We start from the raw sequence: 17071 nt of genomic DNA, 5'->3' as shown, positions 1-17071 counted from the left end.
TAGTAATTTGGGAGGCTGAGGCAGGAGGATCAAAAACTCAAGTCCCACCTGGGCAACAGAGGAACACTGACCCAAGAAAGGGCTGGGGGTGTAGCTCAGTGTAAAGATCCCAGATTCAATCCTCAGTATTGTGCCCTCCCACCAAAAAAAATATTATGAAGATGACAACATTAATAAAGACAAGAACCAAGAGTACACATGTCAAAATAAGACATATTTATTATGCTAAAGAACAGATTTTAATTCTCCATTTTACCAAAACACTAAAATAGCACATGGCATAGTAATTTAACACATAATACAAATTGATATATGCAATCATTCCCAAAATGACTATTTTTAGCTTCACTTTGGGAATCCTTAAAAAACAACACTCTTAAGTGGCCTTTATTAAAGTTATCAACAAGTTACTTCAGAAAAGTCTTAGTGTAAAAAAAGATCTCCACTCCTTGGACCTGGGAACTTTTGTAAGGGAAAATACTTTATCTGCCTCTCTATAGCTGAGCTACAGCAGAGTCAAGCTCCTTTTTACTTAGGGTAACACTGCTAGGAATCCTAGTTTGAGAAAATTATTCTAAATTTAATATTGCAACTTTCACCATAGGGCCTCCATTGAAACTCCATTTCAAGTAGAAAGAAGTGTAAGAAACCAAATTTTTCTGCAGACCAAAATTAATCTACAAAACGCAGAAATAGTAACAGCTCACCATGAACTCAGCAAGGCTTCATAAAAGTACAGCGGGTAAACTTTACAAAGATCCACTTCCATTTGGTGACAGGACAGCTGAAGAGACAGACAGTATCTGGGACAGTAGCCCTTTAGATTAGGTACTAGAGACAAAGAACTTCGTGGTAAGCCATGTTCTCAGCTGAAATTATACTGGATAAATCAATAATCTCCTGAAAGGGTTTCCCGATTCTTGTCTTACAAGCACAATTTAAAACATGCTCAAAAATTTCCTGCTGCATTACCTAGCTTTTAGCAAGTTTATACTCGACTTAGAAAGTTTGTCTAGCTGTACAAACCAAAGCAGGAACTGAATGACTGCACTGTTTGCATCCAGACTTAATGCAAAAAAATCATTCTAAGACAACTTTAAAATTAAGATACTATTTTTATTGTTCTGCTTGTACCTTAACTATGGCCTGTTGGATTTGCTAATGTCAAAGGTCATACAGCCAACAACCCCAATGTTATCTGAAGACTATTTGAGGTACAATTTATACTTGAGAGCATGTTCCTGTATTGTGTTATCTGCTCTGAAAGCACAGGCATTAGCTGGTCGAGATGGTCACACTGTGTCTCATCCTTTAGGAGGCTTCGAGGATGGGCGTGCAGTGAATGGGGCAGCAGGAAACACAGGCAGGACAGTTCTAACTCAGAGTCTGGCCCCTCAGGAACAGCCCTCACCGGCTCATCCTCAGAAACTCTCACTTCCCACAGTTGCGAGCAGCCTGGTGGCGCTGACACCCAGGCCCTTCTGCTGGAGCACTGTCCTCTGTGGCTGTCCATAGCTCCTGGGCCTCTTCCTGGCCAGTTCCTCTGCACAGCTTCCTTGATGACATGGGACAGCGCGGCAAGGCACTCTCTCACAGGGACAGATGCAAGGACCTGGGACGGATCCACAACCTTACTGGGAACCACTGCCAGGGCTGAATTTCTTCCCATGGATCCCTTCAAATACAAAAGTGCCCTGTCACCAGTGGGAGGCAGGAGGCCAGTCTCGCTCAGACTATCTTTCGTTTTCGAGGACAGCGCCTCACTCTGTGTGTTTCCATTTCTGTCAACTGCAGGCGTGTTTAGCTGGGAAGGGGAATCTGCAGGCCACGTGCTCCCCTCCTGCGTGCTCCTCTTGAGGCTGAGTGACAGTCTGTCCCAGTCCTCTCCTCCCTTCCCCTCTGCTTTGGCCATGCAGGTGCCAAGGGTCCCTCTTCCGTCCCTCATGCTTTCTGTTCTTTGAGGTGATGAGCCTAGGGTGACGCCTCTGTAGGGAGGGGATGGCCTTCAGTGGATCTCAATATGAACCTGGAAAAGATAATTAAATTAAAACTCTACAGCAAAGACAGAGGTGTCAGAGTGTGGTTCTGGATTGAACTGAACTCACCAGGGCTAAGCACATACTAGGCAAGCCCTCTATTGCTGTGCGCAACCTCTAGTCTGCTTTTATTTTTAGGAAACTGCATTAATAGCATGCTGATCTTTTCATTACCATCTCTAAGAAATAAGTGTCACCCTGTCTTCTGTCATAACCTAGGAATCCTTGGTAGAGATTCTTGGTAGAGAAATCTTTAACCCAAAACCAAAATAGCTTATGAGGGTGTATAATTGTGGGGCATGCTCAAAAATTTTAAAGACAGGTATGTGATCATAACTATAATTAACTGATAAAAATATACTTGAATATTATAAAATGATATAAAGCTAAGCATATCTGTAATCCAAGCATTATGGGATGCAGGACAATCATAAATTACAGCCCAGACTGGGTAATATAGCTGCTTAGCAAAACTTTGTCTCAAGAATAATAAGTAAAAAACAAGGCTGGGGTTACAGCTCAGTGTGAAGGCTCTGGGTTCATTATTAGTATGCTCCCCCAAAAGTGACAGAAATGCAAAGCATAAACCAAGTGTGGCAGCAAACACCTGTCATGCAAGCCCACTGGAAGACTGAGGAAGAACTGCAAATTTAAGGATGCCATGGGCAGTTAATTACTTAGCAAGACGTTATGAAATACTTTTTTTTTTTTTTTGAGACAGGGTCTCATTCTACTGTTCAGGTTGGCCTCCAACTCACGGTAATCCTCCTGCCTCAGCCTCCTGAGTGCTGGGATGCCTGGCTTAAAATATTTTTTTGAGACAGGGTCTCACTACGTAGCTGAGGCTGACTTTGAACTCACTAGCTCAGACTGGTCTCAAACACAAGGCAATCCTCCTGTCTCAGCCTCCTGCATGCTGGGATACAGACATGTATCACCAAGCCCATATATACTTAATACATATTAAAATTTTAATACATACTTTTATTTTTAAGGGACCAGAATTGAAACCAGGCCTTTGCACTGAGCTACATCTCCAGCTTTTTGTGTGTGTGCGTGGGGTGGGGGGGGGACCTTGGCTAAGTTGCTAAACTGTCACAGGCTAAGTCTGAACTAAATCCTCCTATCTCAGCCTCCAGGAGTGTTCAGATTACAAGCATGTACCAATGTCCTGCCCTGTTTTTTTTTTTTTTTTTTTTCCTAATTCTTAAGAAAAATAGGCCATTTAATATGGGGCAGCTTTCAGGAAAATTAATTTCTCACCACTTTTATTATGTCCCTTTACAAAGACAGTATAGTTCAGAAAGATGAAGTATATACCAAGTCGTGTTAAATATTTCAAGTAAGATGCCATTAAATCAATCATTTATTTAATTATAAAGTAATCATGTATTTAATTATGATAAACTGTTCCCTTGGCTAGGTATGGTGGTGCATGTTTGTTTCCCAGCACTCAGAAGGCTGAGCTAGGAGTATCATCATGAGTTCAAAGCCAGCCTAAGCTGCATAGTAAGTTCAAAGCCAGCCTGTATTTCACAATGAGACTCTACTTCCATTCCTAGTTGTTTAGTAAATTCAATTAAGTTATGCATTTAATTTTCTTACCAGAAATAGCAAGTTAGTTTTTTCTTAGCAAGTTATTGACACTTTCAGTCAGTCCTCAACTAACCTGTTACAAATATTACCTTATATTTTCAAAGCCAGAAATAACTTTCAAATAATTTCTAGACATATTTAATAGCCATTTGTGATTTATTCTGTCATTATTACTCTAGATGTATACGGTAGGAAATAAAGTATAAATAAAATAATTATATATTTAACTCCTCGGCTCCAAGCCTTCCTGCCCCACACCCACATTAAATCTACAGTAATAAACAACTTAAATCATAGCAAACAACTTACTCACCAAAACAGAGACCACCATAGTAAGGGAAGAGGTCTATTTTAAATTTCAAGGGAAAAATAAAATGCATATGGAAGGGTAAACTCCTGAACTTATACCCACCCCCTGCCACCCCAGCAAAGGTGATAAGGGCTGTATGTGGACAGGCTGTGGAGAGGGCGGTGTGCTCCAACAGAGGACCTCATCCAGGAATGTCCTCGACTACCAGGGCAGAAGGAGAAAGCACCTTTTGCCAAATCCTCATCTATGGAGGCAGCCGGCTTCCGGGTGACAATAGGCCTGACCCAGTTAGGCAGCCGCTGCCCTCTTGGATGCCTCCCCTTACCTCCCCGACAGGGCTATTAATGGACTCCAGCACCTGACTGTCCCAACTACCAGTGCTTTGTGAGCTAAAAATATCCTGACCCAGATGCTTCCACAAGCAAGCTGGCAAGGCCAATCCCAAAGGGGACACCGGAGAAGCCTAAAACAAGGAGGTCCAGGTCGACAATGGGCTTCAAGCAGGACCCTGTGCTTGGACAGCTCACATGCACACTCCATGATGACACAGGTTTCGCCCAGCTGGTGGGGATGAGCACTGGTAAGTTTACTTGAGTATCACTGTGCCATGACTAAGATGACCAGGTGAGATGGCTGAAACAAACCCCTAAATTTCTATACAGCATCAGGATGAGAAACAGGAAAGGCCCCGCTTCTAAACTAAGCTGACTCATAAGTCAGGACAACACTCACGGCACCGAGTTCCTGCTCCCGATCACACGATACATCTGAGTCATGCCTGCTCTCACCAAACCAACTATGCCCTACTGAGAGCCACGACCCTGTTTCCTAGTCACCTAGACAATCAAAAAGTATGTCCAGGAGAGGTGTCACACCCAGCAACAGCACCGGGACCATTCAATATCCCCAGGGAGAGTCATACTTCCTTATGACTGCTGTGTGGTGCTGTGAGTGTGCTTTGCAGTTCAGATCTAAAATGTCCTCCAAAGTCTCATGTGTTCAAAAATGGAGCTTTTTTGGAAGGGGAGTGGATCGTGGATTCTATAGTCATCACTAGTGGATTAATCTATTCAAAAGTTCACAGATGAATATGCTGTTAGGGAGTGGGCTGGTAGGAGGCAAGTCACTGGGTGTGACCTGGAAGGCTGTGTCCCCTTCCTCAGCTCCTACCTTCCCTCTCTGCTTCCAAACCACCTTGAATTGAGCAGCTTTCCTCTGCCATGGCCTTTCCATCATGCCATTCCCGCCTCAGGCCCTCTGAAACTGTGAACCATGGTAACCTCTTCCTCCTTTAAATTGTGGGTGCTGAGAATTTTGTCCCACTGATGGGAAAGTGACTAAGATGGTCTGAAAGCATCAAGTGTCTTCTCTGACCAGCATCCCATGAGTACCAAACAAATAACAGCTGTCATCAATTGCAACAGGAATGTTTCAGGGAACAAATGACAAAGCCTGCTGAGATGTTCGGTAAAGTGGCAGAGAAGTGATTGTTGAATGTGGCCACATGGAAGTGAACTCCACAAGGACAGCACATCTCCTGCAGCAGCAGAAGTCTTGGCCCAGGCTGAAGTGAACTGAAGGGTGAACAGAGTTACCCACTGCACTCCCTGTCTTGCTGATGAGTGCATACCTTGTAACTGCCTTCATGGAGGGCAAGCTGACAACTTTATTTTTACGTTTTGGTACCAGGAATTGGACTCAGGACCTGGCGCCTGCCAGGCAGGTGCTTGTGCTTTGTTACAAATACTTAGAAACTCTGATTCCACTCAAGACTTTTTGTTGTTGATTCAGTCAACAAATGTTTGCGGAGCCCCTTCTCTATCTAAGCCAGTTGCTATTCTTAGGTGCTGGCAGTGGGGCAAGGTACCAAAAACAACTCTATTTTCTCCAAGCTTATTTTCTAGCAAACCTGTGTGAAAAAGATATTAACAGCACATACACAAGGTTCTCTGCTGTGCTGCCTGAGGAAGGTCATTCTATACCTAAGCCATCCATCATGAGCTAGATGAATTTCAAATGAAACCAAGTAAGAGACAAACACCAGGCTTGGTGATACATGCCTGTAACCCTGCCCTCTGAGAGGCTGAGGCAACAGGGCTGCTAGTTCAAGCTCAGCCTGAGCAATTCAGTGACTTGGCCAGATCCCGCCTCAAAATAATAAAGGGCTCAGTGGGAAGGCCCTAGGTTCAACCTTTAGTACTGAAAAAAAGACAAGGAAGCAATACCTACAGAAGAATGGGAAGGTGATGATGAAACCTTCAAGTCACAAAAAATTGTTAAGACTTTATGACTTCCTAAAATTAAACTTCAGGGTAGCAAAAACACTACAAGCCATAAACAAGATAAAACAAACCAGAAAAAAAATTCAACTCTTACCAGATTAAAAAAAAAAAAAACCTCAGGGCTGGGGATTTAGCTCAGTGGCCTGAGCACCTGCCTGGCAAGCACAGGTCATGAGTTGGATCCCCAGAACCAAAACAAAACAAACAAACCAACAACAAACCTCCAGGAAATTAAACAAAAAAACCTGAGGACAATGCCACCACACCCACTGCAGCTACCCCAACTGCCCCACCCTGTCTCTCCAGTACTACAAAGACCCCCCTGCTTCCCTCTGTTCTTACAGAGACGGGCCACTGATTCTCCTGAAAGAATGAGAGAGGAAGAGGCATATGTGACCCAGCAATTCCATTTCTAGGTACATATTCAAGAGAAACGGGAACAAACAAAACAAGTACAAATGAGTCAAACAATAAAAACAAACTAGGCTTGACAGCACATGCCTGTGACCACAGCACTTTGCGAGGCTGAGGCAGGAGGATTCCAAGTTCAACCACAGCCTAGAGAAACTTAAGTAACTTAGGCAGATCCCAGCTCAAAATAAATAAACAGGGCTCAGTGGAAAGGCACCGAGTTCAATCCCCAGGACCATACAAGAGAAGAGAAGAGAGAGCAGAGCAGAGCGACTCAAATGTCTAGCTGATAGACAAAGAAAAGACAACAGAAATGTCACCAATTGGAGATTATCAGGAGACATGACAACTAACTGCAAAGCAATCTGGCAACGGAAAAGGACACGAGTGGGAGAAGCACAACCAACGTTAATGTCTTAGCAGTGTATGTGCCACGGTGGTCAGCTACAATGCTCACAGCTCACATTAGGGGAAGCTGGCTGAGCTCCATGAGGGCTCTCTGTATTTATGTGCAACTTTTCTATAAGCCAAATTATTTCAAAGTAAAAAGCAAAACAGCAACAACTCCAGTGGGAGGCGGGAGGATGGAGAATGTGCAGGCTTGGAGAGCAGATTAGCAAAGAATCAATCTTTGTCAAACATGGGGCTCCCCATACTAGCCCATCCTTTAGATACCCAAACACTTCCAATAAAGCTTTTATGCTACCTCACTTTTTGTGGTCCTGGAGATAGAACCCAGAGCCTGAAGCAAGTGCTCCACCAACTGAGCTACCGTCCCAGGGCCCCATAATAAAGCTTTTCTTCAAAAAAATGATCTATAAAAGGAGTAAATCAGATTATGTCACACACCCAGCTCGACAAGCTTCTCTCCACCACCTCCTCAGTGAAAGGCAAAGTACTTTCGAAGGACCACTGTCCCTGACCTACCCGACACTTTTGGGGGGGTCCTCTTGCTCCTTTCCTGTCCCTCTCCTTTTTTCCAGCCGAATGGTTTCCTGCCACTATTCCCCTAAGGCAATGCTGCTCAACACTGCCACCACATCAAGGGCCTTTCTATTAATTGCTGTCATAAAAACTGTAGTAAAATACACACAAAGTTCACCCTCTTAACTGTTTCTAACGGACAGCACAGCGTCATTAACCCCACTCACACTGCTGTGCAGCCATCTCTGCTGTCCACATCACAACTTTTTCACCTTCTTCAACTGCAACTCTGCATCTATTAAACACTAACTCCCCATCCTCTCCTCCAACCCATGGCCTATCCATGCTACTCTTCTCTTTATGAATGTCTGCTCTAAGGACCTCATATAAGTGGGATCTTACAGTATTTGTCCTTTTGTGGCCACTTTATTTAGCAGAATGTCTACAAGGCTCATCCATGTTACAGCTTTGTCAGATTCATTTTTAAAAGCTAAATAATATTCTATTATGCAGACAGCCAATATTTTCTTTATCCATTCACTGTTGACCCAGTCTTGAATTATTTCCACCCTTTCCAATCCATTCTGAATAATATTCCCTTGTGCAGACAGCCAATATTTCCTCTACCCATTCACCTGGTAATGGATTCTTGGATTACGTCCACCCTTGGCTTCTGGAGTAATGCTGCTATGAATACTGAAATGCAAGAATTATTAGTCTTTGCAAATCTTGAGAGTACATACCCAGAAGGAGAATTCGTAAGTCATACAGTAAAAACAAGTGTAACTTTTCGAGGAACCATCAAGCTCTCTCTTTTCAGCAGCTGCACTGTGGTACATTCCACTACCAAGGCACCAAGGTTCCAATTTCTCATTATACTCACCAACATTTATTACCCTTATTCCCCTTTTTAACAACAACAAAAAAATTAACAGCCATCCTAAAGGCATGGTGGCATACACGGCCATACTTGGAGCTCATGGGTGGCGGAAGGATCGCAAGTTCAAGTCCAGCCTGGGCAATGTGGCAACTTAGCGAGATTATCTCAAAATAAAAAATAAGACTAAACTAGGGATATAGCTCAGTGAAAAAGCCCTCGGTTCAAACTCAAACAAACAAACAAACAAATAAATAAATGCTAAGTTAGTAGGAATGAAGTGGTATCTCATTTTGGTTAAGCAATTTGCATTTTCCTTAAGAGTTCAGTGTATTTTCATAGATTCACTGGTCATCCGTATAACTTCTTTGGAGAACTCTCTGTTCAAACCCTTTGCTAATTATTGGATTGGGATTTTTTTTGACTTACAAGAGCTCTTTATATATTCAGAATTTTGTCTAGGCAGTGTCTCACCATATAGTGCAGCTGGCCTTGAACTTGCTTCTGTAGCCCAGGCTGGCTTCAAATTTATGGCAATACCCCTGCCTCAATTTCCCAAGTGTTAAGATTATAGGTATATGCCACCACTCCCAGCTATATTAAATATATTAATCCTTTACCAAATATATGATTTTCAAATACTTTTTTCTTTTTGAGACAGGGTCTCACTATGCAGGTCAGGCTGGCCTTGAGCTCACTTTGTAGACCAGGATGGTCTCAGACTCGAAACAATCCTCCTGAGTGATGAGATTACAGGTGTGCACCACCACATCCCACCTTTCTTCTATTTTCTACATTGTCTTTTTCTCTCATTCTCACTCATTCTCTGTCTGTCTGTCTGTCTCTTCATGCTGCAGATTGAATCCAGATCCTTATGCATGCCAAGAGTGATAAATGGTTCTTTTCAAGACAGGTTAGACTTCTGTTTTTGTTTTGAAACAAGCGTTGTTTTGTTTTATTTTTTTGATACAGGCTCTTGCTAAGTAATTCAGGCTGGCCTTGAACTCATTACATAGTCTAGGCAGGCCTCAAACTCATGGCCATCCTCCTGTCTCAGTCTACCAAGTGCTGGGACTAAAGGGGTGTGCCAACATGTCCAGCTTGATAAATGGCCCTTAAGCACGTTTTTTGTTCTTCATTTTATATATGATGGGTATCTTTTAATATTAGTACAGAGATCAAACCTACATAATACTGACTTGAATCATTAGACAAAAGACTTACTTTTCTCACTGCTCAGACAAAATATCCAACACCCCAAGTTAAAAAAGGATCCCAAATTTGAGCCTAGCATTGGCAATTTAACAAGACCCTGTCTCCAAAATAAAGGGCTAAAGTTTGTAAATGTAGTTTGGCATGAGACCAGAGTTTAATCTGCAGTACCAGTACCACCATCATCTCCCCACATACACACGCATGCATGCATGCACAAAAAGCACATATTTATATATGATTAGTGCACTGACTTGAAGTTAAAGAAAAGTTCCATAGTGTTTATCATCTCAACTACACAGGTGATCTGTATCTTGGAAGCCAGGACAAACTCCTAAGCTTAACTGAGTACACACTTTTGACCTGGCCTACTAGGCTTTCACAAAGGTGGGTAACATTTTATAGGCTTTGATAGTCTGTAATTTCCCCTAATTTTCTTTGAAGGAAGCTGATGTAAATCCAGCAACAAGTAAAATTCATTTCAAACTACAATCAATCCTGGGAAGAAGCTCTTGAGAGCTTTAGACTAAGTCCTTCGATGTTCTCCATAGGCTAACCTGAGAGACCTCATGTCTCCCCTTGTAAACAACAGGATGGCCCTGGTAAACAACAAGGGCAATAAAGACATTTAGGACCAGACCTGAAGGCGTCCTGGCGCCAGTCCTGTCTGCACACCTGTACTGATTATCCATGCAGTTTTAACTTTAAATACTTCATCTCGAGTCTCTGAAATTCCAATCCCAATCCAAAAATCCTATATACACTCAGATTCTCCTTCAGATATTCAGGGATACCACTCTGATGTTAGTCTGCGTGTAAGTGAATAAAATCTGGTCTTTCCCAGAGCCTTGGTCTCCAGCTGTTGCCTCCTGTGGCCACTAGCTAACAACACTCCGCACCTTCACCTGAACCACCCTTTTTCCCCCCTTACTGCTCCAGCCCCACCAGCCTTGCCTTATCCTGCCAGCCTCACCTCAGGGACAGTGCAATGGCCACAACTGTTTCCTCTGCCAACCTCAGTGCTCTTCCAACCCACACATCTCTGGGGCGAAAACTCTCACTTAACCAATGACACCCTCCCCCCATCTGCTCTACTAGGAATGCCAAGGAGCTCCTCAATTTCTCCTGCTTGGGATGTAAGAACAAAGACTTCCAGGTACCTGATAGTGACTGAAACCTACGGAGCTATGGTTTTAGAAAGTCATTCAACAGGGAGAAGATTAAGAAAGAGCAGTTAGGGAACATGCCTACAACTCCTGCACTCAGGGAGGCAAGGCAGGAAGACTGCAAATACAAGCTCAGCCTGGGCAATTCAGTGATTTAGCAAGACCCTGTCTCAAAATTTAAGAATTGCCCAATGTGGTGGTGCACACCTATAACATCTCAGCACTTGGGAGCCTGAGGCAGGAGGATCACCACATAAATCCAAGGCCAACCTGGACTACATAGGCAGCTCAAGGCCAGCCTACACTGCAAAGTGAGATGCTTCTCAAAAAACAAAATAAAAACGAACTTTTTTGAAGGGCTGGGGTACAGCTTAGTCCAAAGGTCCTAGGTTCAATCGTCCTTACCAAGGGGTAAAAGTATTTGGGATTACAGAACTAGGAGGCAGTATGCAGCCAAAGAAAAGTCCACAGAGCACAAGGTAGCACAGTGAGCACACGGTAGCAAAACAGGCCGCAGGTGAAATGAGGACATTGCTATCAGCAATCTTCATGGTATCATCTTTTCTCTGTTCTTCTCTCAGGCTTTCTCTTTTGGTGGTTACAAGAATCGAGGTGACCTGGGACTGAAATACCTAATTCTTCCCACAGGCAGTAACTGAAAAGTTTTAAGGATAACCTGTTAAATGTCAGCAGGTGCACGGTACTATTTTTTAATTTTGCCTTTAATATGTTGAGTACCTGGTATGTTTTCTATTTTTATAATGCTTATATGTCAGATTCTACATAAATAAGTAGAACGTTAACAACTCTAGAAGATTAAGGCTTAGTTGTAAACTACTTTTTTAGTTTTTGAGACTTGGTCTCACTCTGTTGCTCAGTCTACCTATCAAATAAAAATCTTCCTACCTCAGTCTCCCAGGGTAGCTGGGATTACAGACATATGCCACAACACCTAGCTTTCAAACAATACTTCTTTGGGACACAGGAGTTCAGGAGTTCTGTTGGCCTTGAACTCGAAGTAATTCACCTGCCTTAGCCTCCCAAAATGCTGGGATTACAGGCTTGTGCCGTCACACCTGGTGCAAATAACACTTTTAAATCATAACCCTTCTTGAGCTGGAGACAAAGCTCAGCAGCACAGCACCTGCCTGGCAAGCGCAAGGTCCTGAGTTTGATTTCCAGTACCAAAAATAAAAAAATAAATAAATGATAACCCTTCTCAGTTTACAAATCCCTTTTGTATCTATTTTTCTCATTCAACTATCTTTCATGCTAAAAGGTATTAACCTCCTTTACAGTGCTTCACTGGTGCTGGGCTGTAGCTCAGGGCTAGGATGCTTACCTATCATGTTCAAGGTCATAGGTGGCCCAACTCCTTTTTTTTTTTTCAATCGGTACCGAGGATCGAACTCACAACCGCCTGCTTGCAAAGCAGGTGCTTATGCCACTGAGCTAAATCCCCAGCCCCTGGTTGCCCAACTCTTAAAAAAAAAAAATACCACCCGGATTAAACTCAGCACTGTGGTGTACACCTGAAATCTCAGCTGCGCTAGCGGTTGAGACAGGAGAGTTCAAATTCAAGGCCAGTCTAAATAACTAATGGAGAGTCTATCTCAAAATAAAATCTTAAGAAGGGCTCTGTGCTTTCTGGGTTCAAATCTCAAATCCCAGGACTGTAGTTTAAAAAACCAACAAACAGGGGCTGAGGATTTAGCTCAGCAGCATAAGCACCTGCCTTGCAAGCAGGTGATTGTGAGTTCGATCCCCAGTACCGATTTAAAAAAAAAAAACAACAAACACAGCACTACTACCTCAGAGCTATAAGAAATCTGAGGGTCTAAGTACACATGGAAAATGGAGTCCTTTAAGATTTACTACTTTGTAAACAGGTTTCCTGCAATGAAAGAAGAAGCATTCTTGAAAAAAGGTAATGAGCTGGGATTGTCTCCCTTACTCAGATTCTATTTCCTGTTGCATTTCCCCTTACCAAGAAGGGCAGAATAAACTGTCAAAGCAGGCAAATTAATGATTTTTCATATATGAACAAAAACCTCTAAAATCTGTAGGAGAGCTTAATGTAGCAGATAAGCACCACAGCTATGATAAAACACACCACCCCTCCACCTCCAGGAGACCCATGGTTGCTTGTAACACTGGCTCATGCCCAAGATCAAGCCTGCAACCCTCATGCAGTTCCTTGTAAGTCCCTCTCCGAGGTACCTGGAAACTATCTTACAAGCATGCTACCCTTCACCTGCCCCTGAATAACATCCCATTCAGCTCCCTAGATCCTCAGAACCTGTACTGTCCTAGGACCACCACTTGATATCAAGCCCCCCATGTCACCTATTATGGGCTTTTGGGATTGATGGGTCTGCACTCACTGACTCCCCACACCTCTCTCATTATAGATCCAACTTCCCTCCTATAAAACGCACTTTCAATCATTACAGTGCAGACCCCTTGTTATGAAATTTGGATTTAAATAACCTTTCCAGAGATAATCTCACTGTCCTACAAACAAGTAAGCAATATGGAAACCTGTGTATTACTTATAAAACAAACGAACCTTCAGCACTCCTCGCAATGGGGAAAGCAGGTTCAAGGCTACAGAGATGTATCTGACCACAGTCCTCTCTGAAGCAATGAGAAGGAAGGCATGGAGACTAGCAGCATCCAGAGAGCTGGGCAAGAGCACTGGGGTGGAATTAACAGCCGTGTGAATGTCCAGGGAGAGGAAGGGGCACACACTGGGGACAGGAAACCCTGATGAAGTACAGCTGAGCAAGGTGTGAGAAGTGAGAGGGGTGTGGAAGCAAGATGTGCAGAACAGAAACACGTCAACTGCATTTTGTGTGCCAGGGGAGCCATTTTGTTTTGTTATAGGAATAATGTGACCTGATTTATGTGTTTAAAGGATTTCTCTAACTGCTGAGAGAACAGATGGAGGATATTGCAAAGTGTTCAAGTGAATGACTAGAGTAGTTTATACTAGAGAGGTGACCAAAAATGGAGAAGTGGATATATGAGAAAGGTATGGTTTTGTTTCGTTTGAGACAGGGTCTCACTATGTTGCTCACGTTGGCCTTATATATGTCATTTTTCTGCCTCAGTCTCCCAAGGGCTGGGATTACAAGCTGCTAGGATAATAGGTACCATGCACCTAAAGTGGGCTTTTTAAAAAGATAACTTTTGACATAACAGCATTATGTAGCACACAGCCTCTTACAGCCCCTCTTGATTTTATAAACGACTACAAATTATATGTAATTCTACACACAAGGCTCTAAAGTGGGACATCAGATATAGTCTCTAGATACTTTTATTTCGACTTCAGTTTCTTTTTTGGAAGTCTGAGTTAATCTGATACCTAAAAATCAGAATGTCTCGTTTGTCTCAGGATGTCTCTCATTCTGTGTCTCACTAGATCTGGCAAACACTGGCCCTTGCTTCCACAGCATGTAAGTGGCTGGAGCACAGGCTTTCTAGTTTACCACAACCTTTCTAGTTTACCACAACCAGCACCTTTTACTCATTTGTACCACCTGCTGCAAAGATATTTGTGTTTTGCAATCCTCTAGCCTGGTATCATTTGAGGATACCCCAAGCACTTGCTCACATAAAAGCATCTCAATTAAAACCTTAAAATAGGTTCACCTCAACTCACTTTAACACAAGTTTGATCAATAGATAGCTTTATGTTTCATGTTTCTACTACCCTGTGTCAGGGATCCAAAACCTGAAGATACACGCACTGGGGCAGTTGCACTCAGGTATCACCAATCAGAGAAAACCCTGGTCCTACCGCTCTGATTGGCTCATTCTGCACACCAGGGAGCAATGTAAGTATTGTTAGACTGTAAACTCTCCAAGGACAGGAATGTGTCCCTGTGACACTCCAAGGCATGTAAACAGAACCCAAAAGCAACTCAGTAGCTAGCCATCTTTAAAAACTCTTAACCTGATAACTTCCCTTCCACTAGGAAGAACTGTAAGTAATTCAAGAGGAGAAAATGTCCGTCTTAGGCAGCAAAGGTGGTCTCTAGGGTGCCAGTATGTGCGCTCTTATTTCACATCTTAATTGTTCATGGCCTCTGAAATCTCTCATCTCTACTTCCTCCTCATTTTCTCTCGTCTTCATCCCCACCTCACTTCTACCACTGGCCAGAATAAAAGATACAGGATCAAAACACTTTTAATCTCCAATCTATTTTAAGCTTCAATGATAAGATGCAAGGAATCTGCAGTTTGGGCACCAGAAAATTCACCCATAAATTTACCACCAAAACCCAACAGTGTCATCTTCCGAATGTCTCCATATGCTTGGACCCGGCCCCGCCCCACCAGGTGAGGGACCTGCTCATTTGCAAAAACTGGGTAACAACCTCAGTGAGTTTTCCTGAGTAGAGCTGCATGGCAAAATGCACAGTGCCTGGCACACACTCGGCCTCCCACCGGCGGCAGCCACTGCTAGCATCTGTGTCCCGCTCGGCAAGGTGGGCAGGGCCGCCCTGGGCCTTCGAGCTACAGGAGAGGTACAAGAGGCTCAGTCTGGCTCACTCACCTGCAGGCGCACATTGAGCATCATGGAAGCCACGATGTAGAGGTAGGGGAAGTTGATGCGCAGCCGCCAGGCCAGATCAAAGAAAATGAGCAGCGTGCGTGTCAGCCCCTTGCAGAAGACCCCATAAGAGCGGGCGGCGGCTGAGCGCGAGAGCCGGACAGCCAGGCCCGACAGAACTGCCGCCATATAGAGACGCTCTCCGTGCCCCCCGCCCGCCCTCCCTCACTTCCTCTCCGCGTCTCCCCGGGCCTCCGCCCCCGGCCTCTGGCCCGCACTCTGCGAGCTCAGGGAGCGAGGGAGGCAGGCGTCGGCGAGACCGGCGGGCGGGCGGGGAAGCCGAGTCTGCGCGTCACGCTCAGGGAAGCGCCTCTACGAGCCGCCGCCCGCTTGCCTGCCCGGGCGTGCGGCGTGATGTCACAAAAACCCGCTCTGCGCCTGCGCGGCCTTCAGGCCCCGCCCCCGGCTCAGTCCCCTGCTGCATTCCCACAGGAAAAGTACGCATGCGTGGGGCGTGGAAAAACGACCAATGTGTTATCTCCTGATGCCCTCTACTGGTGAGTCCTAGAAACAAAAAGAAGAGGTCAGAGGCGTGGCTGCAAGACAAAGTGAATGTATTTTATGCCACTGAATTATACAATTAAAATCGTTACAGTTGTAAATTTTATGTGTGTTACTACAATTTTAAAAAAACGAAAAGAAGCTTTTGGGAAGAAGTCTAATCCATTCTCCCCATGTGGATTACTTAGGGTCTGAGCTGTTCATGTTGTCATTATATATAGTTTAACCTTTTAATAATTATAATATTAACTAAAGCCCTCGATGTAAAAGTAGTTAAACTTCACAAACTTCTGGTTGTTGTTTTTGTTTCATTGTGGTACAGGGAATTTTTAACTTTTTAAAGTTAAGTTTAATAGTACATGTGTAGAGCGCATAATGCACTGCATTCCTTGTGGGAAGTTGGTACGTGCACATAACACATCTTAATTCATATTTCATCCCCTCCCTCTCTCCTTCCCTTTCCATTTGCGAAAGATCTAGCTGTCTACTTCTATCATCTATCTCTTTTTTATCTTTATTTATAACTTGGGCTTCTCAATAAAAGAAACGATGCAATGTTTAAATTCCTGTGTCTGATTTATTTCACTGAACATTATGGTCTCAAGTGTATCCATTTTCCTAAAAATTACTTGAGTTGATTTTTATAGTAGAGCAGTCCATTCATCTATTGATGGACATATAAGCTGCTTCCTTTTCCAAAATGTAGCTACTGTAAACATGAGTTTGTATACATCACTGTAATACAAAGCATTTCACTCTTATGGGAGGATACCTAGAAGGGGAATAGCTAAGTTAAATGGAATTTCTAGTTTAAGGAATCTCCATGCTGATTTCTGAAGTGGTTGTACTAGTTTACATTCACACTAACGATGTAGAAGGTTTCCTTCTCTCCTCCCCCAAAGCCTCTCTAGCACTTGTCATTTGATTTCTTCATGCCCATTCTTTCTGGGATAAAACAGAATCTCAGCGCTGTTGTAATTTGCATCTCTCAAATGGCCAATGAGGTTGAACATTTCTTCATGTATTTATATTTCCATTTGTATTTCTGTGGTGTCTATTTCAGTTGCCCATTTTTTGATTGGGTCTTTCTTGGGGGAGGACTAATTATTTTAGTTCTTTATATAATATTTTAGAT

General features: G+C 43.4%; 1 protein-coding gene across 3 annotated transcripts; it reads right to left on the bottom strand.

Annotated features, from left to right (window-relative positions):
• Nucleotides 1–201: 201 nt before the first annotated feature.
• LOC100718487 (small integral membrane protein 10-like protein 2A) lies at nt 202–15802 on the bottom strand. 3 transcript variants are annotated; one of them, XM_005008785.4, is made up of 2 exons: nt 15379–15567; nt 202–2026 (listed from the first exon to the last, which is right to left on the bottom strand). In XM_005008785.4, the coding sequence occupies exon 2, from the start codon at nt 1943–1945 to the stop codon at nt 1172–1174; it is 774 nt and encodes a 257-aa protein (XP_005008842.2). In that variant the 5' UTR covers nt 1946–2026; nt 15379–15567; the 3' UTR covers nt 202–1171. The 3 variants fall into 3 exon arrangements, with proteins under 3 accessions (XP_005008842.2, XP_063090211.1, XP_063090212.1); XM_063234141.1 differs by lacking the exon at nt 15379–15567 and adding an exon at nt 3946–3966; XM_063234142.1 differs by having other exon boundaries at nt 1739–2026; nt 15379–15802.
• Between the last annotated feature and the right edge of the window lie 1269 nt (nt 15803–17071).

The sequence above is a fragment of the Cavia porcellus genome, unplaced genomic scaffold, assembly GCF_034190915.1.
Source record: "Cavia porcellus strain 051 isolate PalLab524CR breed Dunkin Hartley unplaced genomic scaffold, mCavPor4.1 scaffold_23, whole genome shotgun sequence".
Classification (NCBI taxonomy): Eukaryota; Metazoa; Chordata; class Mammalia; order Rodentia; family Caviidae; genus Cavia; species Cavia porcellus.
Note: the sequence above shows the minus strand (reverse complement) of the source record. Positions and strands in the feature narration are given on the sequence as shown.

Coding starts and splice junctions, on each gene's coding strand:
- LOC100718487 (XM_005008785.4), bottom strand. CDS start 1,945: ATGAGGGACGGAAGAGGGACCCTTGGCACCTGCATGGCCAAAGCAGAG.